Here is a 25,279-nt window from a genome sequence, read left to right as displayed (position 1 = left end):
CTGCTCATAAAAACAGACAAACTCAGCTGTTTGAAAGAAATTTCAGGAGCAAAACACCCAACCGGTCATGATGTAGAAACTAAAGGAGTGCCACCCACCACTATTATTTTGGTAAAGGCGTTCTGTGCTTTGTATACTAAGCAGCCAACTGCAGGTTAGCTAGTTATAGCTCGTTATAGCTTGTAGCCATAACGAGTTAATGTTAGCTTGTTGCTACCAAAGAGCAGAAGGTCAAAAGGGTATATTATTCTATGCAATAAGCACTTGGAAACTACTAAGTTTGCCCAGTGTTTATTTTATATTTTGCTAAAGTCTATGTATCAAAATAACGATAAATAAATGATGTTGATATCATTATTATGTGATTATAGTACCACCTATTACACTTGTTAAGCTGGCAAGCTACATCTCTGAGCTGACAGCTAAATCACTAATATCAGCTTATTACTCTTGCAGTGGCATGAGTATACACATCCAAACTGCAATAATCTGAAGGTCTGGGCAATAGGAGCTTAAAACTATTCAGTATAGCTGGTGTTTATCCTGATTTTTTTCTCAGGTCAACATATCAATGCCAAAATAATAAAAAGTATTGGGAATAATATTTAACCTGTTGAACTACTTTAGCAGCGGTAGGAACCAGTGTTGCCTTTTTATTTAAATAAAAGCAATTAGATCATGTTATACTGTCTTGTTTCTATGTGATACCCTGAAGATTAGTAGGAAGATGGATAAGAAAGTGTAATCCCATAGCATGAGACCATCGAAGCTCTGTCAAAGGATTCTCTGTGACACGATACAACTGTGAACACAGTATCAGATCATAGCTATATCAAGCTAATCTAAGCCAGGAGGATTCCCCCTCAGAGGGGCCGGAAATTCCCCTTTCGCTTTTGAACCAGCTGTATCTAAAATTAATCTAAAAAAAAAGGAGTCTTCGTAGTTTCTCATATCAAGACAGAGCAACTGCATCAGCCTTGATGCAAATGCAAATGAATGTAGCCTATTCTTGAGGAACAGTCAAAGGTTTCCACTCTAACTTCCTGTACTTGTCTAAGATGAAAAGCTCACAACATATTTTTTAAAACTGGCTTTTTCCAGATGGGTTCCTCTCTCTCTCACGGCTGTTTTATTAACTCTGCTGTTTTTAACGGCCGCCATAGTGTAATCTACTCATCACGCTAGTCCACCAGTTGTTCAAACCATTTTATACAGTATATAAGAAGAGACACATTGGTACAAAGTTGGTTCAATACACGGAAATGTGGCTATATTGTTGGATTATGACTGTGTTTCATAAAGACTATATCAGTGTCGTCCCACACTTCTGTTAAGCCTTTGGGTGCGTCTATATTTACACAGCAATGACCTCTGTTCACAGAGAAGAAAGCATGGAGGGGGAGTTGGCTGCTTAATTCTCAACCATGTCCGATTGAAATCACTAACATGTCAAACTTCACATTAAAAGAAAGCAACTCTGCAAATGTTCCTCACCGATTTTCTCTCAGTCTTGAGCTCCTGCAGGTAGCGCATTAGCTCGGTGATGATTTGGGATGTCAAGTTCTCCGCTATGACCTCGTGCTGACCCGCGTAGTCATTCAGTTCATTAAGGGTCGTGAAGAAGGCTCGACAGAAGGTGTACCTGGTGAGAAAGGGAAAGGAAGTCAGAGCCAACATGGCGGTCTAACACATCAAAATGGAATAGGAGTTACATTTCATCAGAAAGAGATTTCTGCTTTGAAAAAGGGAACATCTTAAAGGAACAGTTTGATTTGAAAGGAAATGGGTTTAACTTTCCAAATGAGAGCTCTACAGTGCAGTGAAAACAAGACAGCAATAGTTTTCATGTGACCTTTACACCTTGACTGTTATCCACATAGTTTAGGACACAGATACAATAGTATTCTTAACGTGTCTCTTCTTTTTACTAAACAGTGTTTGAGCTGATGTGTCAATTTACAGTGCCTTGCAAAAGTATTCAACTTGTAGTACTTCTACAGTTAAATGTCTTTTATTTTTTTATGTATTTTATTTTGTAAAATCACCCTTAGCTGAAAGTCTTTTGAGTCTCTATCATCTTTGCACATCTGGATACTGATTATTTGCCCATTCTTCATTTGCAAAGTGGCTCAAGCTCAGTTAGACTGGATGGAGAATGTCTGAGAACATACATTTTCTAGTCTCACCACAGATTTAGGTTTAGGTTTTGACTTGGCCTTGATCTAAACTCTTCAGTTTATTCCATAGCATCTAAAAAGTTTTCTTCAGGGTTGTCGTTTACTGCTATCTGTCTTCTATACCCACAGCATGATGCTGCCAGTCTAAAGCTCTTTGGGGTCCTCAAACTTGATAAAGCACTATACAAGGGTCTTCTCTGGGGTTTCTTTCCAGTGGGAGCTGCCCGGAAAACCTCTGAAGGGACACGCCCAGAGAGCATCCTGATCAGATGCCAGATACCACAGCCTCTTGACTCATGGTAACTCTGGCATCAGACCACAAGGGGCCAAATATAAATGCATGTTTTCCCATTCTTTGTTAGTAAAAATTGAGAAAGAATGTACGGTTTTCCCTCCCCTGCAGTTACAAATTATTTATTACATAAAATCTCAATAAAATACACAGAAGTTTTGGGTTGTGATGTCACAAAATGTGAAAAATATATACTTTTGCAAGGCCCTATACATTATTCTACACAGTTCTTTAACTTACTTGCTCTCTTCCTCTTCCCGTGAATTCTTCTTGGGTTGGTATTTCTTTGAAAGATTCCTGTGAAGACAAAATGATCAGCCTTGTCAGATGTTTCTCACTGTATCTTTACAAATAACAGTCTGCAGACCCCATTCCCATCATGTTTCCCTGATGCCAACCTTATGGACCCCCCAGAGGACCCAGTGGTTCACCATTCAGTCCTGCAGAGCACATTTCGTTTTCTCCCTTCATGTCATAAATCCTTGGACCCCAGAAGGGTGCACAGAGAGCAAGTCGCCAGAAAACTAGCATGTTCTAATTTCCCCTCGGGGATCAATAAAGTATCTTTGACTTGACTTGACTTGATGTTTCTCTTAAGCAGCCACTGCCCCTGTTTTGACTGTGGCTGTATGTTTGTGAAATAAGATGGGAGTGAGGAAGACACACAAAATGAAATGTATAGTAAGCCAGCTTGTGTATGGATCAATGAAATATGCCATGGTGCCATCTGTGGTGAATTAAAGCTACCTGGATTAGGCAGCCATCACAGTGGTGTCTCTCAATGTCCTTTTATTAACCTCCCCACCATGTTGAACTGTAAGCTACATTAAATTATGTGACAAATTCTTTCATTTAGACATAGTAGCACAAACATCACCCACCAGATCTATCAGCAAAGTGTAAAATTGTATACCGTGCTTTGATGGATGATGGTGTAAGTTGTGAGTTTATACCTGCTTTCAAATAAAGAATGGATAGCCAACACAAAACAATGGAGCACCTTCCACATTTATTGGCACTCTAAATGTTATTGGCACTAAATGTGTCTTTTGTTGCAGCAGCAGCAGCACAATAGCACACAAAAAATAGAACAACCTTTACCTTTAGAACATTCATACATTGAAGAAAAAAACCCATTCAACAATTTCCTACACCATCTAATTTTGACTGTGGCATTAGGGCAGGCAGACTACAGTTTTGGGTCACTTCCCTGCTAAAAGACCCAATGGCAACCTATTTTCAATGTTTTCTTTCGTCAGTTTCACGTAATATCAAATAGAAATCTGGTGTTGGGAAGAGAAGCAGGCCCACAGCATCACAGTTCCTCCACCATGCATGGATGCAAAGTGCATTTCCAAACATTTATCTGTTCTTTCATGCCAACCCCACCTAGAGTCTTGTGAAAAAACCCAGTCTTAGGGTGCTTTTGCACGAGCCCTGTTGAACTGAACTCTGCCTCATTTGTTTAAAAGATTATTTGGGGAAGTGTGCGACTGCACGGTCACAGCTTCAAGTGAACAAACTGCAGGAAGCCAACTACAACACAGAGCATTGTGGGTAAACACAACTAAACAAATGTGTTTGTAGCAAGACAGTTGGGAGAAATGGCTCACGGTAAGATAAGTGGAGTGAGGACGAGGATAAAGTTTGGTAGAAATACGGTCAGATGAAAGGATCACAGCTGCTGATAAGAACTTGCATGAATAATTCAATTTTTTACGTAACTCACTAAAAAATGGAGTCTGTGGTATCCGCCCATGCAGCATAGAAGAAAAAAGGACATTTTCCTTGAATTAAAAATTAGATGCCATTCTTGGCATTTTCAGTGCCAACGCAGGCGAGGAGGGGAACACGACATTCACAACGTCTGGTTTGTTTGAAAAGTTTACAGGACTATTAGGTGTAAAACCTCAGTCTCATCTGACCACAGTTTTTAGTTTAAACCCTGAGGGGTTTTGCAAACCCCACAAGTATTTGTGATACTGGTCAAGGCCTTGTTTTGGCATGCTTCCCAAACAACTGACCCAGATTGCAATCGTTGCCACGGTGACGCCATATGTGCCACTTTCTGCTTTCTTTGTCTCACTCTGACCTTTGGAGAATATCCTTTACCCCTCTTACTACCTTTCTAACTATCCAGATGAATCTGGGTCCATCTCAGCATTGTTCTGACAGCAGATGTGGGCAGGCTTAGTTCAGTATCTGTTTTCTTGGAGCCTTTAACCTGACTTGTGTGGATCAAAACACATCTTCCTTACTTAAATGGTATGTTCTCTTGTCTTTCCAAGGGACAAGTATCTTTTTATCATTTTAGGGTATTATCCCAGGGAATCAGGGAGTCATAGATTAATAATCAAAGCATCGTCGACAGTCCACTGAAAAAGTAAAGTACAGCTTACGAAAGTAGAAACTTTATAGAAAGGGTGCCATTAATTGTGTCACTGGCAATTTAGTAAAAAAAAACATTTATATCTTAGTTTGGGATCCCCCCTCCCCCCCATAAAAGGAAGTATTTTGGGGTTTTTACACATCTTTACCAGGGGTCCCATAAAATCTATATATTTATTAATTGATTGCATCAAATCAAAGCCTTAAAATCATGAGCATTCCGTGCAAAATCTGTGTCCACGGCATGCAAAAAGCTGATTACATTCACTGTTATCTTGGTATAGTGAGGATGTTGCACATTAATCAATGATGGAATATAAACACTTCTTCTTTGGTGTTCTCAAGAAGAACTCATAATTCCTGCTTTAATAAATGATGCATGTGTTGGAGAACTCCATCTATCTCCCTCTGCCAGCCTCCCCCCCACGCCTTGACTCCCCAGTGGTGTTTGGTCTGTTGCTAGGCAGATCTATCTATGTGTCTTGTGCTCTGTCCTTCTCACCTCCCGTATCTAATTATAGCACCAGTTCCTATTCATTTACGGCGGTCACGTGAACACAACTGTGGGTCAAACCATTTTCTCTCCTCTAAAATTTATTAAACATTAAAACTGCTGTTCCTGTCTTCGATGTGTTATTTTTTCAAGCATGCCACAATATTACTTCATATATATATATATGTATATATATATATATATATATATATACTGTATAAATAAATGCTGACTTGTTGTTTGACAGCATAACCAGTCTATAAATCACACTTACACCCTAGTTCTCTTGTTGGTGGGACCATATTCCTGCTTTATTATGGATTACGCCAGACTACAATTTAGGGGAGGAGGCATTAATGCAGCACGCTGCACAGACAAGACTGAAGCATTGTGCCCATTAGCACCAATGCAACAGAAGAGGATTAATCGTGGATTAGATGAGTATGTAGTTGGTATGGTAATAGCAAGGAGGGTGAAAAGTACAGTTAAAGTCTTGAAAACATTTCATTGATGGGATTTTTCAACATGTTTCTAACTCACAAAACATCTATTTCCAAACTACAGGCCTCGCTTATAGAACTGCTGATCGATATTCAGTCCATCATAACTGACACAGTTCTGCTGGCCTTTTGCATTATTAATCAGTCAAATGTTTCCTCGACCATTTTGTCTACAGTACAGTGTATTATTTGTTTTAAAATTATTGTTTTTTTTCAATGTTTTTTTTTTTCAAAACAAACCCCACTGATTATTCCATTTCTAGATATATGGTTGTTTCAGAGAATTAAAGCAGTGAGCTAGGAACTAGAACTTGGCACAAGTATATCTAAAAATAATATGAATATTATCTTGCTTAAACTCAGAATGACAGCTGTGGAAGGAAGGTTCACCTGAGAGTCAAGGAAATCTGCCCAACAACACAGCCCAGAGACAGAGGAATAATATCAAAGGGCCAGCTCCATTAGTTTATTAGATCTAAGAGCTATGTGTTTCTCTTGGTATGAGTGTGGTCAATAGATTAAACCGGATCTCATGAGCTAAGTTGATTACAAAGGATAATTAGTTCTTAGGTATGACAAAGTGGCGCCAGAAGACAGAGACGATGTGTTGAATGCACCTGGAAACTCTGACTCAAGCTGTGCTCTGTCTCCGTCCAAAATATTTCACGTTTTAGCCTCTTCTGACGAGCGCACCAATAAGCACAAACGTCTGTTTATGCGATCATGTACTTAATAACAGACAGTTCGACAGCAGGCCCCTCTGTATAAGCATAAAGGAGTGAAAACATCCGCTCCATCTGTGGAGCAAGTTTAATAAACCTACAATGGTGAGATGAGCTCAACACACTGCAGGCGCATGCTGTGACTGATTAAATGTCCTTTATATGTGAGCTCAAACAAGCAGCTACAATCAGAGCTGCAAATATTGTTGGTTTTGTTCTGTTTAGCCCTTTAATTATTTTTTACTTTTTCCACATTACAGCCACCAATTCTTCTTATTATTAGGAATGTATGCGATAGACCAACACAAACTAGTACATAATAGAGTAAGGACAATTATGCAATGTTTTCTGTTTACAAATAAAACTCTGGCATGGGTGATAGAGGTTTGCGTTGATTCACCTTTACTGTGATACCCCTAAATAAAATCCAGTGCAACAAAGAACCTTTAGCCATTACCTAAATACACCTTGGTGTAATTTATTGTCAGTATAAATCCAGCTGTTCTACAAGGGCCTCAGAGGTTTGTTGAAGAACACTAGTGGACAAACAGCATCATGAAGACCAAGGAACTCAGCACACAGGCCTGGTTTTTAACATCTCATGAAGAAATCCATAGTTTGAAAGAACAAACAATGTAGGGGACAAAGCAAACATATGGAAGGGGTCATATGAGGTGTGATGAGTCAAAGTTTGAACTGTTTACCCCACATGTAAAAGGATGAGTGGTGGTCACCATCCTGAAGATGCCATCCCCACAGCAAAACATGGAGGTGGAAACATTATGCAGCCGGGTGCTTTGCTTAAGTACAGATAGGGAGGCTTGATGGGAAGATGGAGGCAGCTAAATTAATTGCAATCCTGGTAGAAAACCTGTTAGAAGCTGCTAAAGATTAGACACTGGAGTAGAGGTTCCCATCCTGAATGAAGAGAATGGAACCTTTGACCCTAAACATGCAGCCAGAGCTACAAGGGAATGGTTTAGATCAAAGCATATTAAGGAAAGGCACATGACCCCCCAAAAATACAAGGAGATGTAATTATATGAGAAACATCATGGAAAAAAGCTTTTTATTTTTCATCTATCATTATCAGATTTTAAAGTTTGCTCATTAAAATGTGACAGTTTTAACAGATATAATAAAGGAGAGAGAGAATTAAGACAAATCAAATACCAAAATTCAATACAAATAAAAAGAATCCAATTAATGTGCATCTAAGCAGAACGTCAAAGAGGAATATGTGCTTAAAGAATGTATTTAGTCTATTTACCAAAAGCAGACCCTCCAAAAACGAGGAGAGGCAATGTCTGCACCGCATCTATGAATCCTGTCCTGGTATTAGCTGTTCAGTCTGAAATAGGCGGGTTAAAGTCAATGCTTAGGGCATTAGCAATATTGACCATCCTCTTTGGGGATGAAGATGCGGATTTGGGGGAGTATCTCCCTCTGTATCTGGTTGAGCTGCAGGAGGCCTGAGGAGATGGATCCTCTCAGAGCAGCACTGCTCATGCTCCAAAAACTGCCTTTGAAAATCAGCGACTGTACCACAACCCAGTGTGTGTGGAGAAGAACAGAGGAGGAGGAGCTGACACGTGGTTGGTGGAATAACAAAAAAGAAATCTGGGTCAGACCTGGGGTTGATAATGCTGATGCCTTGTCATCACTATGGAAACAAAGGCCCCGCCCCCATCCCCCTACAACCTGCAAGCAAGTGATGACAACACAGCTTCACATGCAGAGGGAGCAGGAGACAGACAGAGTTACAACGAGACTAAAAAAGGATGGAAAGAGGAGTCCAGCAGACATCCTCATTGACCTATTTCATTGGCTCTGCCCAGACATTGGGGTTGCGTGCATTCTAAAATATAAAGTGAGAAACTTGCAGATACATAGTGAAATTCAAGTATTAGGGTGCTAGAACACTTGGAGTCTGGGTATACTTTCCTATCTAAGAAAGAGATATCTGAGAGTGCTGCACACAAATTATGCCACATGATGTCCAGACAGCTAGCATTGCTAAAAGGCATTAAATGTTGTAAAGAGTAGGTGGGAGAAAAATGGAAATCGACTTCACTGCAACATTGTGTGGACATATTGCACATTGCATGCATACAAAGTTATGCACAGGGGGCTTTAGCTTACCTAGTTGCATAGTGTGTGTTTTTATAAGATTTAGTAACTCATCAGATCATTAAGTATTTTATCTCCCAAACAAAACAACCATCAACTTTGTTTTAACTAAAAGAAAAACTTTCTGTGACCCTCACATTGCCTCTCTAATCAAACCCGGCTGTAGGTTAACATCAATGGGCCTTACATCCAGAGGAATCTAATTAGACCTAATTTAGGGGTCAACATAACAAGGTTTGTTTACAAAGTTTTACGTGAATATGAAGGAAAGGAAATCCTGCTGTTGCCTCTAATTTAATTTCATGTAATGTGAAAGATGACATCAGCACAAGCTACAACTGCAACCTCATGTAACCTTTAAGATTTCTAACAATAATAGACATCGTTAAAGTGGTTCGGAATTGCTTTTTCAAAATATTTGGGTTTGTGATATTCAAATGTAAGAAAATAATCAGAACCAAAAGAAATGTGTGGGCATATCTCTGAGTTCTGATGTTCCCTTAGAAGATTTCTTTCATTTCCTCATTTCAAGGACACTGCAGCAATCCTTCTGAGGGAAAGAAATTAGTCCACTTTTTTTTTCAGATTGCAACATTGAATAGGGGTCAAAAGTCAGCTAAAGCACTCACCTAATTTGTTTTGCATAGCTGACTTCAATCTCTGATCGCTCCTTCACAAATTTGGTGTACTTCTCCACAAACTCGATCCCCCACTGTGTATGCTTCTCCAAGTTATCAAACTGATCCTGTAGAAAACAAGAGGACAAAATGATGGCATTAGATCAGAGGAGTCTAGCATGACTGCACATCTAATACATTTAAAGGGGAAACCACACAGTTTACATACTTTAAAGCCGCATAGTATCGTGTTTTTTTCAGTTAAGCTGCAGTTAAATGAGACATCCGACTAACGAGACAAGACATTACACCGGAGCAGGTTTCACAGAAGACAAGATTTTTGATTTAATTGTTAAAACTAAAAACAATTTTATAAATCTATGTTTTGAGGAATCTGTAGAACAGAGATGCAATGTGAAAACCAGTGCTCCATTTACAGCCGGATCGGCCTTGACTAGTATTTAAAGGCCGTGAAAACTGATACTAAGTAAAAAATGAATCAAACAGCTATTTTCAAGATCAGTAGGGTGCTTAGAATGAAGTCAGAGGAAGAACACAGATGTATGGTGTGTTTTTTTAAAAGGCAACTTTATTTTCTGCAACGCAATGAGACTTGTCTGTGGTTTATTCAGGCTATGAGAGAGCGAGACTTTCAGAAGATAACAGGAAGGCTGTGAAGCCAGGTTGCTCTGTCATTTTCCTTTGAGTTTTCAGCCTATCTGTCATCAAATGTGCTGGATTTCGAACGTTTGACAACCTTGTGTAAACGTTTGAGTTAGGATGGATCTACTGTCTCAAGGGAAGACACACGAAGACTGCTTTTAGTAATGCTAACAGTCGATATAAGATAAAAGACTTTCCAATATGAGCGCTGTAATCATTTTGCGTTTGTTTTAAAATTAGCAAAACCCTATTTTACAGTGAGTGCTCTCTCTCAAACAGCCACACACGATGTGACGTCACCTCTGCCCTTAAAATAAAACAATTACTGACCACAGAAAAGTGCTAAAAAAATGAATGCTGATAATGATAGAAATTGCTATCAGCTAAAACTAGCCTTCAGTCTCAACTCATGTCACTTCATATAGTAACACAGGCATTGTTTGGCTGAGAAAAGATCAACAAAATTACAAAAGGGTATCTGATAACCTGTTACACTTTTGCCACTCTGAGGATGTATTTGCTTTTACAAAAAACGTACTGCCACTCACATCTGTCTACTACAGGTCAGGAAGGTATTACCTCACTATAATAAATCCAAACTGTATATCTGTCTCTGCACACTCACAGTACTTTTTGATATCATTGAGCTATATGCAGGGGGTAGCCTGTTTCATCACATCTGCGCAATGCATTTGCAGGCTATTCGAAGGCTATGTATCAGCTCACCAGAGACGTGACACCTGTCTCTCAGTAAGCAGAAAGTCAGAGCTACCAGTTTCACCAGCGAATTCTTCTTTAGATCCAAATATGATTTTAAAAGTGTGGGATTTTCCAGGGGCTTATAGTAAAACCAGACCCCAGCAGTCTACAGCGCTGATAACCAAAAGCAGCTGTTCAGACTCAAGTCGTTATTTAAGACCTGCTCGTGACTTGTGGGGGAAAGTATGAGCCTTGACTTGGCTAAGGTCACGTCGGGAAAGTCATCAGTTCAGTAAAGAGAGCAAACAATTCATCTGGCAAATCAACACACAGACACACACACTCCATGTCTAAAACCAGACAGTATCATCGGTTCGAGTGTTGTCCTAATCTAACCATAAAGGAGAATTAAAAGCAACCTTGGTGTGGCTCCAACAGTCCCCCATCCTCTCCTCCACCATCTCTTTAGTCTTCGGTGAGTCCAACTAATAGGACAAGTAGGAGGACAATCTGAGAAGGTGTCAGCTCCAAAACAGAATCCTAGATGATTTTCGAAGCAGACCACGCAGAATGATGGAGGACTGCATGAAGCATCCGGCACTGAAAGCACTTTTGATATACAGGAAGCGGTTGTGGTGATGAGAAAGATGAAGAGGTGTGCTTCAGTCTGCAGCACTGTGAAGCAATGTCAGGTAGCTATAGAGAACCAAACAGCTTTTTAAGAACACCAACATTTGTGCTGAATGGTAAAGTTTCAGAGCTTTACTGTTCTTAAATTTTGTCACGGGAGGAGTGATAAAAATCACTCCAACACCCCTGAATGAAGCCCTCTGGAAATGAACAACTCTCAGTTGAAGCACTCAAAGAAAACAATAGAATGAGGGGGACTTTCCAGTCTGCATTGTTAGCCGGTTTCAATGAGAAATCACTCATCAATCGACAACTAGTCAGAAAAGTCACTCGATAAAACTGAACAATAAGACTTTCTCTGCTTTGGGAGTAGCAACTACCTTTGAAATTTATGTTTGTACTCCTTTAAAATCCCCAATGTTTGTTCCAAGTCAAATATTCAAACTTCATTTACTTTATCACAACCACAAAGCATCTATTTAGAACAAAATAAAAAACAACGGACAGCTCACATTACTGCAGCTAAATCATGCACAATAAAAACCTCCTCTCCTCCTCCACACACATTTGTTGAATTACCCTTTTCTGCAGGGGCACCATCTTATCCAGTGGCTCTCAGCGTGGAAACATCCAAACTCTGCAAAATGCCCATTCAATCCACCACCCTCCGAGTGAACACGGTGAAAAGCTAACGCTGGTTCTGAGAGGTCATCCACGAGACCTTTGTCTGGGTATCCAAAGTGGGAGCAAGTGCAAATCAGCAGAAGCGTGCCGAGGTTGGAAGCAAAGTATCCTGACCCCCCCCCCCCCAATTCCATACACAAAAAATGAGCTATACAACTGGTTTAGGTAATTCCTGACTTTCTGGAAGGAGCAAAAAAATCAGAGTGCAGGGAAAGATCCAAAGCACGGCCGGTTCACCCAACAACCAAATGAATATGAGTCCACGGCTGCCTGCAGCGTTCAGGTTTAATGCTCCATCAGGCGTAAGGTGGAATAAGTGGGATGGGAGAGGAGGACAGTGATAGAGAGAGAGCTGCAAAACAAAGGGAGGGGGCTTAAAAGGAGTAGGGATGACAGAGGAGGAGGGATTACTCACGAGGGGATTAAACAGGGTGGGGGGTGGGGGGCCTCTTAAAGTTTGCAAACATTTCCCGACTGTCTAAATCTACTAAAATATACAGCAAACCAATAAAAAAACAATGGCACAAAGCTTTTGGTTCGGATCAAGATGAGTTATTATGATGTGCTGAATCAAGAAACACTTGGCGAAGGGAAATGGAAAAGCCATCAGTGGAGCAATTTCCAGGCTACAATAGAAACATTAGGTTATTAATTTATGAATCTCAGGCAGGCAGTGGTAAAAGAAAATACATTATGTGAAGAGATTGTGATGTCTACTGTTACAACCTTCCTCCTTATCACATCAACCTCCTGCTATTCCAGCCAGTTAAGTATTTGAACCCATCCAGAGTCTATCTCTCTCTGACCATAGACAGACGATCCAGTGACAGAAATCCATACAAAACAGCAAAGGAGAGCACAAGAGCATTAGGAAGTCCTTTCTTTTTCTGGATGCTGGGGAAAAAAACACGTTTCAGGCTTTTTTTAATCAAAATAATAAATTTCAGGGTCTTCAATATGCAAAATTAAAGCAAACAAATAATAGAGATTAACAGACTTTTTTATAACCAAAATTCTGATTTTGACCAATTTAGATCTAGTATTTCAATTACAGTAACATGTAAGAATTGTGCTCCAGGTTCTTTGTAAGGGGTAATAATTTTTTGTAATCCAACAGAAAAACAGCAGATTATCCTCATGTATGCAACACAATATTTGACCTTAACCCTTTCTTCAACTTAAAAAAACAAAATCACGGAAATTGGTTGATGTGTTTTTAAACTGTAAATGGCTGATATTTCTTAGTTTTGATGGGAATTATGAATAGAAAAACACCATCAGAATCTTTTACATTTTTGACCTGCCTGATCAGAGCTCATGAAGAAAAATTGGGCCACCTCTAACCTCACACCAGTTGGTTGGTAAACTGTAACTTTAAAAAATACTAATCAAATCATATTTAGATGAAATAAAATCATCAATTCAAGCCACAGTTTCAAGTCAGGCATCGAAAGGGATCGATTTCTGAAGTGATGTTCTGTTAAAAGCTATAAGCAGTTACAGTTGTACATGCAGTGGAAAACTCCCTTGGCGTCTTTATTTAGAATAAATCCGAATTAGCTAAAGTCGAGGCTAAAGCTAACGGCTAGTCTGAGACCAAACAAGACTTTACCGCCATAAAACAACTCCAGTTCTAAAAACTGCAACAGTGGTTAATGGAAATGTGACTTTATCAACATTTACACTGCCAACGTGTTTGTTTTGGACAGGTGTTTTCACAGAGCCCAACGATTATTTACAGAGGAAATGGAGTTTGGAGGCGGTGCATCATAAGTAACCTTCCTGTTTGAAACACACTGTGCAACATTTAAATTGCTTCCAGTCAGAGCAACTGTGCAAAGTGGTGTAATATAATAGCGGTTTAAGTGAAAACTATATTGATTTTATAGATTTCTCCAATCGCCTCCTATCTCCATTTCATATGTAAATATTCATGCTTCTGAGGGAAATTATTCTGTAATGTTTCGTAGCTCGGTTGCACTCGGTTCTAAAAGGTGTTGTGAAATACCATTTTGACATTGGGTATTACTGTTGGACCAGTATTTGTTTTTGTATGAATCTGACTCTATTAAGCGATTTAAAACCAGAAAGATTGCGTTGAAAATTAATAAATTCTTGTGATAAAATTTTAAATCTAAATCACCAATCTAAAATTACCACTTGAAAATCAGATATGAACTGTTTATGAACTTGTTACATAATCTTACTTGAAAGAATTAACTCTTTAAATAATACATGACTCATTTCTTTTTTTTTAATTCAGCAAGCCTCCAGTTTAAACTGCAATGCAGCAGTGTGTCAGTGATGCATGTGGTTAAAAATATTTTGACTACAAGTACAAAATTAAAACAATTCTCTTATCCAAAGTTCGCTGATCATGCAGGCAAATTAGACACTGTTAGTAACTATGTCACACTTGGCTGCAATAGAGTCGGACCTGCACACAGAATTTAGTGAGTCTTACTCTTCCTCTCCTAATAATTCCCTCTCCTGACCTTGACTTATTTCCATCCTTTCATCTGCAGCCTCTGACACCTAACCTTGTTCACAAACAAGGGAGTGCACTATGTGGGAGATCCCTTCCAGAACCTCTCGGCTTGTTATTTCAGGCCACAGCCCCAATCACTGTGATGCGTGTACTATTGTATTAGAACATGAAAGGAAAATAAATAGAAGCCTGTGGCTAAAAATGTTTTATCATGCAGGAAATTAGGAGCAGGTCAGAAAATACAGAACATTTTAACAGTCGCTAAATACATGTAAGTTCCCCACTAACTGTAAGAAAGGAAAACAAGTGCATGTTTGTTTTAAGATCACACTCCTGACCCTGCAAACCTCCCCACTAAGTAGAGATGGGGATTATGGTGCAGGTTAATGTATCAGCCTAGTGGTTAATCTGAACTAACACTCATTATTTAGCAACCAGTTCAGTCCAAATAACTGAATCACAGCCATGCAGGGAGTTCAGTTGCTTTATTAGAGTCCAGCATGGACTGAAAACCCATAGCAAGAAACAGTATGTTTGGGGCGTGGCTGCTGAACATATAGTTTCATACTGTCACTGTACAAGTCATTGGTGGTGGACATAAAAGAAAGCCTTCATGATTGCTCCGTTTATTATCAGGAAAAAAAGTTAAATTTGAGTGCCACGGTGGTTGTAATTCCCATAATCAACACAGATGGCAGTAGAGGGTAGATTCCTCAAAACTAAGTAAATACATAGATTACAAATTACTTAAAAAATACTTAAAAGTGCATTTGAGTCTCATTAAAAATGGATCATATAAAAAATGCACAAAATAAGAATAATTTTAGATATTCCTCTTTTTCAATCCTAAAACAAAGCTGACGGAAAAAATGGAAAGAGACGTGGGAAAGTTAAGGCCATGTTGTGCTACATCATTAAAGGGAAACAAGGCAATTTATAACATAATGGCAAACGAAATGTACTGATTTTAGAACCCCTGAGCCAACATTTCTGGGGACATCTAAATTTAATGGGGTATAGCCACCTCTGCAGAGGGCAGTCTGCTGCTCTAGTGATCACAGCTATAATCAATATGCTATTAAAAACACATGAAAAGGGGGGAAACGGAGCTGGTTGAGGGCTAACATAAAGGATAGAACAGACATTGTGAACGGGAAATAGCTGACTGGGAAATTAAAAAATATGCAAATGTACCAATTGGAAGTCGGTAGAAAATATAGTATTTTCAGTTTTCTGACCCTGTGTTTCACGAATTATTCAAGGAAAGAAAAGTCCCTCTAAACTGATCTTTCTCCCCGAACAGCAGGGCAACAGTGAGGATATTTTAGATGAATGTAACTGTGGTGAACTTTATCAATCCTCCTCCCATCTGTCAGTGGGTGGGTATAATAAGCAAGTAATAGATAAGAAAAAGACAATATGGGAAGATCAACAGGGCTTGAGAAGACAGATGTTCTGCTGGATGGAGAACAATGAGAAAAGTAGTAACAAGAGGCATTTTCTTTCTTTATTATCTGTTCAGCATGTTGACTCAGGAGTGAGGAGTAAGGTGGGTTAGTCTGTCACAGTCCGCCTCTTTTAGGTTTTGGTTCTGCCACAGCTTTCTAAAGGTTTTGCCATATTCTGTTTAATTGTTCCCGTTCGTGTTTTGCCATATCAGTTCTGTCCTTGTGCTCATTGTTAGGTGTATTCCTTTAGTTTATTACTTTGTGTTTCTCTTGTAAACATTTTTGTTAGTTTTCTGTTCGATCTCAGTTTGACATTTTTCCTTAGCGTTTCTTGTTTTGCTCCATTCTTGGTTGTTTTCCTTCCCTTTTCTGTTCTGCTCTTTCCTTCTGTCTCAGCTGGTCCACATATCTCCTGATTGCTCTGCCTTCTCTCTGCCCCAGCTGTTTTCATTCCTTCTGATTAGCATTCCGGTATAGATACTTACCGGTTGTCTTTGTCCCTCACTGGTTCCTTCTTTTAATCTGCCATTTGGTCTGTTTCTCTGTTCCACGTTCGGTTTCTCCATGACTTCAGTTGTTTTCGGACAGTTCTGCTTGAGTTCTGTAAGTTGTGTTTGTTTGAGTTGGAGTTTTTTAGCGTTAAACATTCTCACTTTTAGTTGCACTGCATTTGAGTCATTTTCCCCAAACGCGACATAGTTATGCTTGTCACATCACAACCACAAATTTCAACGTATTTAATTGGGATTGTCTGTTGTGAACCTACACAAAGTGGAGAATTAGTGTGAAGTTGGAGGAAAAGGATAGATGGTTTTCAATTTTTCAGTTAAAGAACAACATGCATCCTTAAATACCATCTAGTGCTAGAAAATGCATTCAGAGATCAATAGAAAATATTAAATACAGTCCACCAATGTGTAATTTATTCTAGAGCTGTTCTGTGAAATCTTCAGAGGTTTGTTAAAGAACATTACTGAACAACTAGAATCGTGAAGACCAAGGGACACAGGAGACAGTACAGGGATAAAACTGTGATAATCTAAGGCAACATTTCAGGCTTTGGATATTTAATCGATCAACTGTGCAATCCTTCATTCGGAAACGGAAAGAGAATGGCATGCTGCAAACATACCAAGACATGGTTGTCCACCTAAACTGACTGGGTGGGACAGGAGAGCATTATTCAGAGAAGCAGCAAAGAGGCCTTTCTTTACTTTGGAGGAGCTGCAGAAACCCACAGCTGAAAAAAGGTTGGAGGCAACAGAAAGCTGTTGTTGAAAAATAAAACATAAGAAGTCTTGTATAAGCACCATCCTCGCAATGAAACATGGTGGCAGCAATCCAAAGCTGTGGGGATGCTCTTCTTCAGCAGTGTCAGGGAAGGTACTCAGAGTTGAAAGAAATATGAATGGAGCTAAGTGTAGCGCAAAACTTTTAAAGACTGCAAAAGACTTGAGATTGGGGCAAAGGTTCACCTTCCAGCAGAACCTTACCTTACAGCCAGAGCATCAATGGAACGGTTTCCTTGTGTTAGAATGATTAAATCTAATTAGAAATCTGTGGCAACGCTTAAAAATGTATGTTTACATACAAATTTCTTCCAATCTGACTGCGCTTGAGCTATATGACCAAGAAAAAAGGGCAACACTTTAAGTCTTGAGATCTGCAAAGCTGAAAGAGACATTCCCTAAAAGGTTCGCAGCTATAATTGCAGCAAAAGGTGGATCTCCAGACTATTGCTTCAGGAGGGCAGAATATAAATGCGTGCCACACCTTTCACATTTTTTCCTTACGCAAAGTTTGAAAAACATATTTTTCATTCCAGTTACTTTGTGTTGGTCTATCACACAGGATCCTAATAAATATTTGTATATGTAATATGAGAAAATGTGGATTTGAAAAGTTTGATTTTATTGACTTTATTAAACATTTGTCAGGTAGTCTCATTAGCTGGCAAATCCAAATCTGCAGAGAGAATGAGAATGAAGAGAAATAAACAGCTATGATCCAGATCTGTTCACTGGACTGTGAGAGTCCAACCTATTAAAATTACTGACAGATGGCTGAATAGTTCCAGCAAAACCCTTCTGGCCACAGTGAACAAAAAGTGCACAAAATGTCTGAAAATCTGGACTTGTTCTTTCACCGAGTATTCATAACAGAACACAGAGAAACCACCTGAGCACACCTGACCAGACCCTTCCCAGACTCAAAGCGAGGCAGTATCTGCTCGACCCAGAACCTCTCATATCTGCCATCATAGATGAGCTGACGGCAGCAGCATTTCACAGCGCTTCAGGATGGTGGGCGTCCGGCAGCGAGAAAAAATATTTAATGGAGATGCCAAACCCACTCTCGAACACACACCACGCTTTGTCTAATAAAGCGTGGTCTGAACAAAGCCTGAGTAGGCCAGTGTAACTACTGTCTCAGGGAGGATTCGGAAGAACAGATCCATGCAAACACACTCGCGCACGCAAAGACAGATGACGATCATATGCACAGCTGAAGCACATGTCATCCGATATTTTAGTTCTGGTTGTCAAAGTGGTCATGAGCTTTCTGTGACTTCAGAGTAAATGAGGCAAATCAAACTAATATCAGACAACAACCGCACACAAACAAAACAACCTAGGGTCACTTTTTTTTATCATGTTTGTGTATCCATGGCAGAGTTCCAAGGTCGGAATCACCAACCAAAAACAGCACAAAAACTCAGAAATTTGCCCACAAAGCATCTTGTTGATTCCCAATGCATTTAGGTGGATATTTTGTGGACTGACGAAACAAAAATGAAAATTCTTGAAAAAGCAGTGTCCCAAACAACATCATGTCAACAGTGAAACATGGTGGTGGGAGCGTTATGGTCTGGTGCTGCTTTCCTATTTTAACACTTCGGCAACTTTCCATAATTGACACAACCATGAATTCTGCTATCAGAAAATCCTGAAGGAGACTATCCAGCCATCAGTTTGTGACATTAAGCTCAAGCACACATGTGTTATGCAGCAGGACAATGATCTGAAGCAAACTAGCAAGTCCACATCTGTTTGGCCCAGAAAAAAACAAACAAGTGGCCTAGTCTAAGTCTGGACTTAAATGCCACTGAGATGCTGTGGCATAACCTTAAACATGCTCAAACCCTCCACTGAATTTAAACAATTCAGCCAAGAGGAATTGGGCACAATTCCTCCAAAGTAAAGCAAACTAAGACCTTTTCCCAGTTATCACAAACGCTTTGTGGCAACAACCAATTATTAGGTTTAGGGTGTGATTACTTTTTCACACAGGGCCTAAAAAGATGATTTGGACAGATTTCTAACCTTAATAAATGAAATCAATATTTAAAAGCAGTACTTTATATTTAGCCAAGGTACATTTATCTGTTTTAATGATCCAAAACATCTAAGTTTGACAAAAAAAAGAAAAACAAGTAGCAACACCTCAGCTGGTCAGAAATTATAAGAGCAGGTTCCTGTGGTGTGTATCACATTTCCTGTGTACGCCTGTCTTTCAAACATCCTACCTAGTTCGCAGCATTGTGAGACATCATGTCTGAGTCGTTGGTTTCTTCGATAATAAACGCCCCCCTGTGGTTAGTAAGTAACTTGGTTAAAACAAACTGAGGAGCACAAACGAGGAGGAATAAAACTCTACAGACAGCAAAATCATTCAATTGGAAAACCTAGCTTTCGGCGCAGTCTATATTTTTTATGAAAAACCTCTCTGAGACGGGTACCTCCTCACCCCTCTGCTCACTTACAGCACTGGTCATCTTCAACTGGAGGAGCATCTGCAGATTCTCCTCAAAGGGGGTCACTGTGTGCTCCTCTTCTTTTTGCTCCTCTTCTTTCTCAGCTTTCACAGAAAGAGCATTGTCCATGAACACAAAAAACTGGCTTCTTCTTCGCAACATGGTGCAAGGTTTTCTTACAAGGGGAGCACAGGAAAAACAGGGTCCTTAATGAAGTTAATCCATCTCAGAGGGATAAAAAAAACAAGTCTTGATTGAACTAGATTGATTAAATCTTCACAAAAAAAGTAGTGTGATGTTAAAGCTAATCATAAATCAATGTAATAAAATAAGAATATTTATATATCTAACAAGGGTGAACAGAAGCTCACCAAATAGATTGCGAGCTAGAAGGACAATGAGAGAAACAACCAGCAGAGAAGTTGATTAAATGACCCTGTTATTAATCTGATTACCAAACCCCCCTTTAACACCCATTAGGTTGCTCTGTGGATTAATCCTACTAGGCCAACGAGCACATACAAGCCATTGTTCCTGCTGAGCTGTTTTTGTTCCTTTTGGTGAGGATAAGGCTCTTTAATTCTTATATAATATACTCTCAGGAATGAAGCAAACCTTGAACTTTAACATTAACCTGATATCAATCAACTGCAACAACACCTTTACCCCTTCACCACCATGACTTTATAACCACGAACTTCAGATGTCTTTTGGGGGATTTTATATGAGAGATTAACACAACACATATTTTACAAATAAAAATCTGAAAATGTGATGCAACCTTAGGGACTCCCGGGTCAACACCCCATTTTCCTGCAGTTAGAGCTGCTTGTCTTTTGAGGGTATGTGTCCGCATTCGCAAAAATAGTCGGATTTGGATGGATAGAAACTGTGAACACCGATTTTTTTTGAGGCGACTGTGGATCAGTAGGAAGAGTAGTTGTCTTGCAATCAGAAGGTTGTGGGTTCAATTCCAGCTTCCTCCTGCCATATGTCAATGTACCCCTGGGCAAGGCACTTAACCTCAAGTTGCCTACTGATCAGTGTATGAATGTGTTAGTGAGTGTCATTGGGTGAATGTATATGAGCTCAGTCCATTTAATTTTGCAGTTATGCCACAGATTCTCATTGGGTTATGGTCTGGGCTTTGACTGGCCATTCTAAAACATGGACATGCTTTGATCTACACACCTGCCATTCTAGCTCTGGCTGTATGTTTAGGGTTACTACCGTGCTGGAAGGTGAACCTCTGCCCAAGTCTCAAGTCTTTTGCTGCCTCTAACAAATGTTCTTTCTATCTTTCCATCAACTCTGATCAGCTTCCCTTTATGTGTGAAAGAAAACAATCCCCACAGCATGATTCTGCCACTGCCATGATTCATCATGGGTATAGCGTGTTGCCATGGGTCTCTTGGATGCTTCTTCAATAAATGCTCTCCTGGAACAGGCTGTCACTTTAGGTGGACCATAGTGCAGCACACTATATGCTATTGCTATTGACATTATAATATCAGAGCTCACAACAGACTGTAGGATATCATAATTCAAGTGCCATTCATTAGTGCTCTGCATGCTAATTATGTGGAGTGTATTTTAGTGCCCTTGAGTTACACAGCACATGTATATGTTTAATGGCTAAAACTCACAGGGAGCCAAAGGGAGCAGTTAAAGCGCAATTCAATGGGTTGAACCTCCTACTTACAGTACCATTGCTACATAGGTGTCTCTAAACCTGATGTCAAGCGGTCCAGCCACATGCTGCTGTGATATAGGGTAAGAACGCTGTCAAAAACAATGTGTATGTAAAGACGGAAATGTGTGCATATTAGTCAATAGTTGTGAATAAGTAAAATCCAAAAGAGGTAATGAATATTTTCTCCAAGATGACACACCAAGAAACTACGGTACAAAGCCAGGTAATGTTAAAAAGTTTGTACATGTCTTAAAATCGTTAATATCCGTCATCTTGACCCTAGTGCTGCTGCTGCTTCTTCTTCTGCTGGCGGTTCGCAACAAATTCAGACGTGCATACCGCCACCTACTGTACATCATTGTATAACTCCACCCACTATATTCTATGTTTTAGTTTTGTATTTCATGAAAATAAGAACAATGCTTTATTTATAATACTCTTGATTCCCCCCCTATCTCCCTTCTGTTCCTAATATTCCTATTAGACTAAATTATCTCCCATACCGGCACTACGTTTACTGGCGGTGAGGAGTGTGACAGCGCATGCGCAACGCGAATTGACTAACTCTGTGCTCCACTAACCAGCCTGAGATCACGTGACACCAAGTCGCTGATGTAAATTCGTATTCTCATAGAAAATAAATCGCATTCACAAACTGTTATAGCATATTGTATTCATAAAGAACAAACCACAACTGTAAACTTGAACTTTGTGTTTGTAATTTCTTGAAGCTGTAACATTTTATTTTGTATTCTTATAGAGAAAATATACATTACCTCTTTTGGATTTTACTTATGCACAACTATTGACTAATATGCACACATTTCCATCTTTACATACACATTGTTTTTGACAGTGTTCTTACCCCATACTGTGGCATGTTTCACTCCTGGCTGCACTAAAAAACATTAGAACAGTATGTTCCAGTGGACCTTCATCGCATCAAATGTATGGTGAGAGTTTTGCTGGAAGAACATTATGAGGTTTTTCATCACACCAATCCAGAAAAGATATCTGGGCAGTGGAGATTCATGTTGTAGACTGTGTGGGACTGGGGGAGCCACACATGAACATCTGTTTTGGGGCTGCCAGGTTATTAGACACTTCTGGATGGAGATGCACTGTCACATAGAACATGTTTTTGGAGTTAAGATTCCTTTTAAATGTATCACTATGTATATGGGTGATGTACATCAAAAGTTGGATAGAGAAGATAAAAAATTATTTGGTTTACTTATTGCAGCCAGTAAAAAGGCTATCACATGAAGATGGCTGAAAACGGAACCACCTACCATTGAGGAATGGATTTCTATTGTGCAAGAAATTTATATTATGGAAAATATTACATTTTCTCTCAGTATACAAAAAGATAAATTTTATAGGATTTGGTCAAAATGGTCGGAATATGTAAAGCCTGTAAGGTCGGACTTCATGTAGAGCCACATCCTCCCACCTATTACCCTTATTTTATGACACAGTAAGGTGTTCGTACAAAGGTATCTGGTTGTCAACTAAGTCTCTATTGCTTTCTGTTCCACTTTAATATGTTTTTTTTTTTAAATGTTTTCTATTTACTCACTCATTTTTTGTTTTGTTTTTTTGTTTTCAAGCCTTTCCGTTTGTCGGAATGGGTTATTTGCTTTGACATGTTAAACTATCAGCAAAAGAAATAAAAATAAATTACAAAAAAAAAAGAACAGTATGTTCCTCTGCAGAGCTAAAATATACCCTTTATGATTAACAGCTGTCTTTAAATCCAACTATGACTGCAGCTGAGATTTTGCAACTTGAAAAAAAGAACCAACTCACAAACAAGCTGCACTGGATTGTAATTAAGTCAGCTGGCAAATCCTGTGGATGTAAATGAGAGACCTGATAAAACATGTTCTTTACGCACTTTACACTAAAGGTTCACTGCGAAGCTTCTGTACAGTTTCAGTCCATAAATAGATCAGTGAAATATTGTTTCTGTCTGTCATGTCAGACTCCACTTCATGCAGAGCTGTTTACTGACTTGTATACTTGAATGTTAACCCAGTCTGTAAAAATGTAGTCACAGTTTGCCAGTTCTGAGTAAATCATGTTTCATTTTTTTCTTTCAGTCGGTTTCCCGTCTTGACTCGAACAGCATTGCCGTTTAAAGTTTCTAAGGATATAAACTTTAAAAAGATCCCATAAAACAACATTTCTAAAAAACACAGGGGCTACAGTCACATAAAGAATTTTTTGTATCTTCTACCTTACACTAAAACACATCGTACCATGCAAACGTCTTAAAACGCTACCAGCTTAGAGGCCTGAAGACTATTCCTGAAGATTACATAAAAAACATAGTTTGGCTAAAACTCCTTATGATTTGGTGAGCATTATAGAAAGTTGTTGAATTTTGAAATTCAATCTAATTATTATGCTACACATTAATGTCCAAAGCACAATCTAATAATTACTCTACTTAATACCGTTACATAGTGCAGATGTTTTGTCTGCACTGATGAAGATTTCCTCACCTTGCCATGCCGAAGGCTAGGAGTGGCTGGCATTTCAGGAGAGATGACCTTGTCTTCTGAGTAATTTACCTCATTATTTGAGCACTTGGGGGCACTCACTGTGACTGTGTATAGAGCATCGAACCTTCAACACAACTTGGGCATGTGATCATTAAGTAAAACACCATGTCAAAAAGTAACCACTCCATCCTTACACAGGAGCACACTGTGAAATGTAAATCCTTTAACCCAATATGCATACAATATGTGCTTAATTTATTCACGTTTAGACCCATAAAATGTATTTTTAGATACATCAACATATGCAGCATGACAGGAAATGTGATGGTAGTTTTAGGATAGTAATGTTTGCCATTAAACATGAAATTTGTACTAGTGTGTTGATGGCATGAATTCAACAGTTTATTACCAGATCCAAAAATAAGTTCAAACCTTTAATTGATGTATGGTAGATCTAGAGATACAAACTACAAACTGAGTCCATATAGTCCCTCAGCTCTCTTATCTTAACTCTCTAGTATCAAAAGACTATATATTAATCTGCTAACAGCTCAAGCTGGCATGAAACCGTACCACCATTTCTTTCTCAGGTTTTCATTGATGTAAACAAAACCTAAAACAGTTGTAAACAAAACCTTTCCACTTGGCATGGGGCAACGGACTTGAGAAATTTGGAATACACTGCACCAAATGAGCAAAATCTCCACTGGAGTTTCCCAGGCTTTCTTTGAATTACGTGGCAGCCCTTTTACTCCACCCTTGCACGCCTCGGTTAAGGATGTGAGAAAAGATGGCACTTAATATGAGACTGCTTGACACAACAACGATGGTTTTCTTCCTTGCAGTATGAGTTTCACGTAATGTACGTTGTACATGACACATCTCATCATATATAGTATACTGCAGTGGAAACAACTAGAATACAAGTAATGACAACAGAGCAAATAATGAAAGCGTAGTCTAATCCAATTGTTTACCATAATTTAAATTTGATACACCCAGTGTACTGCTTTATATGTTTGAGTTAAAAAATAGAAGAAAAAGTCACCATCTCTCATGATGCACATGGACAAGATCCTACTATAAGTTCACACAGTCTTTGGGATAATATCAGAAAGATAAGTAGAGTTTTAAAAGATATAAAGAAATTCCTTAAGTTGTGCCACATAAGAGAAAAGAAAAGCAGAGGCAACATGAGGAAAGTTAAGGGTTGGCCAGAGTAAATGCAGGAATCCTTTTCAGCAGTTCGACTGCTCAGAGGCAGCAAGAGACTATGCTGACATGCTCCAGTTTTCAGCACAGGATCGAATCATTTCACGTTGACCCAAAACAAGCAAAAAAACTGTGGAATGTTTGCACAGGTACTGACCACATGTGGCACCTACTGGAAACAG

The 25,279-nt window shown here is 39.2% G+C and overlaps 1 protein-coding gene across 17 annotated transcripts in view; it reads right to left on the bottom strand.

Annotated features, from left to right (window-relative positions):
* Positions 1–25,279, bottom strand: part of LOC124872371 (formin-binding protein 1) — a 78,024-nt gene that overhangs the window by 42,497 nt on the left and 10,248 nt on the right. For 11 of the 17 annotated variants that reach the window (XM_047372280.1, XM_047372283.1, XM_047372284.1 and 8 more), the window contains exons 1-4: positions 19,695–19,829; positions 9,332–9,447; positions 2,710–2,766; positions 1,495–1,642 (exon numbers count right to left, since the gene is read on the bottom strand). In XM_047372280.1, coding sequence (XP_047228236.1) covers positions 1,495–1,642; positions 2,710–2,766; positions 9,332–9,447; positions 19,695–19,814 — 441 coding nt within the window. In that variant the 5' untranslated portion in view covers positions 19,815–19,829. Of the gene's footprint in view, positions 1–1,494; positions 1,643–2,709; positions 2,767–9,331; positions 9,448–11,100; positions 11,216–11,890; positions 12,204–19,694; positions 19,863–25,279 lie in introns of those variants that run through there. The other 6 variants (XM_047372275.1, XM_047372276.1, XM_047372277.1 and 3 more) reach the window with 6 other exon arrangements.

Source organism: Girardinichthys multiradiatus, chromosome 8, assembly GCF_021462225.1.
Source record: "Girardinichthys multiradiatus isolate DD_20200921_A chromosome 8, DD_fGirMul_XY1, whole genome shotgun sequence".
Lineage (NCBI taxonomy): Eukaryota > Metazoa > Chordata > Actinopteri > Cyprinodontiformes > Goodeidae > Girardinichthys > Girardinichthys multiradiatus.
Note: the sequence above shows the minus strand (reverse complement) of the source record. Positions and strands in the feature narration are given on the sequence as shown.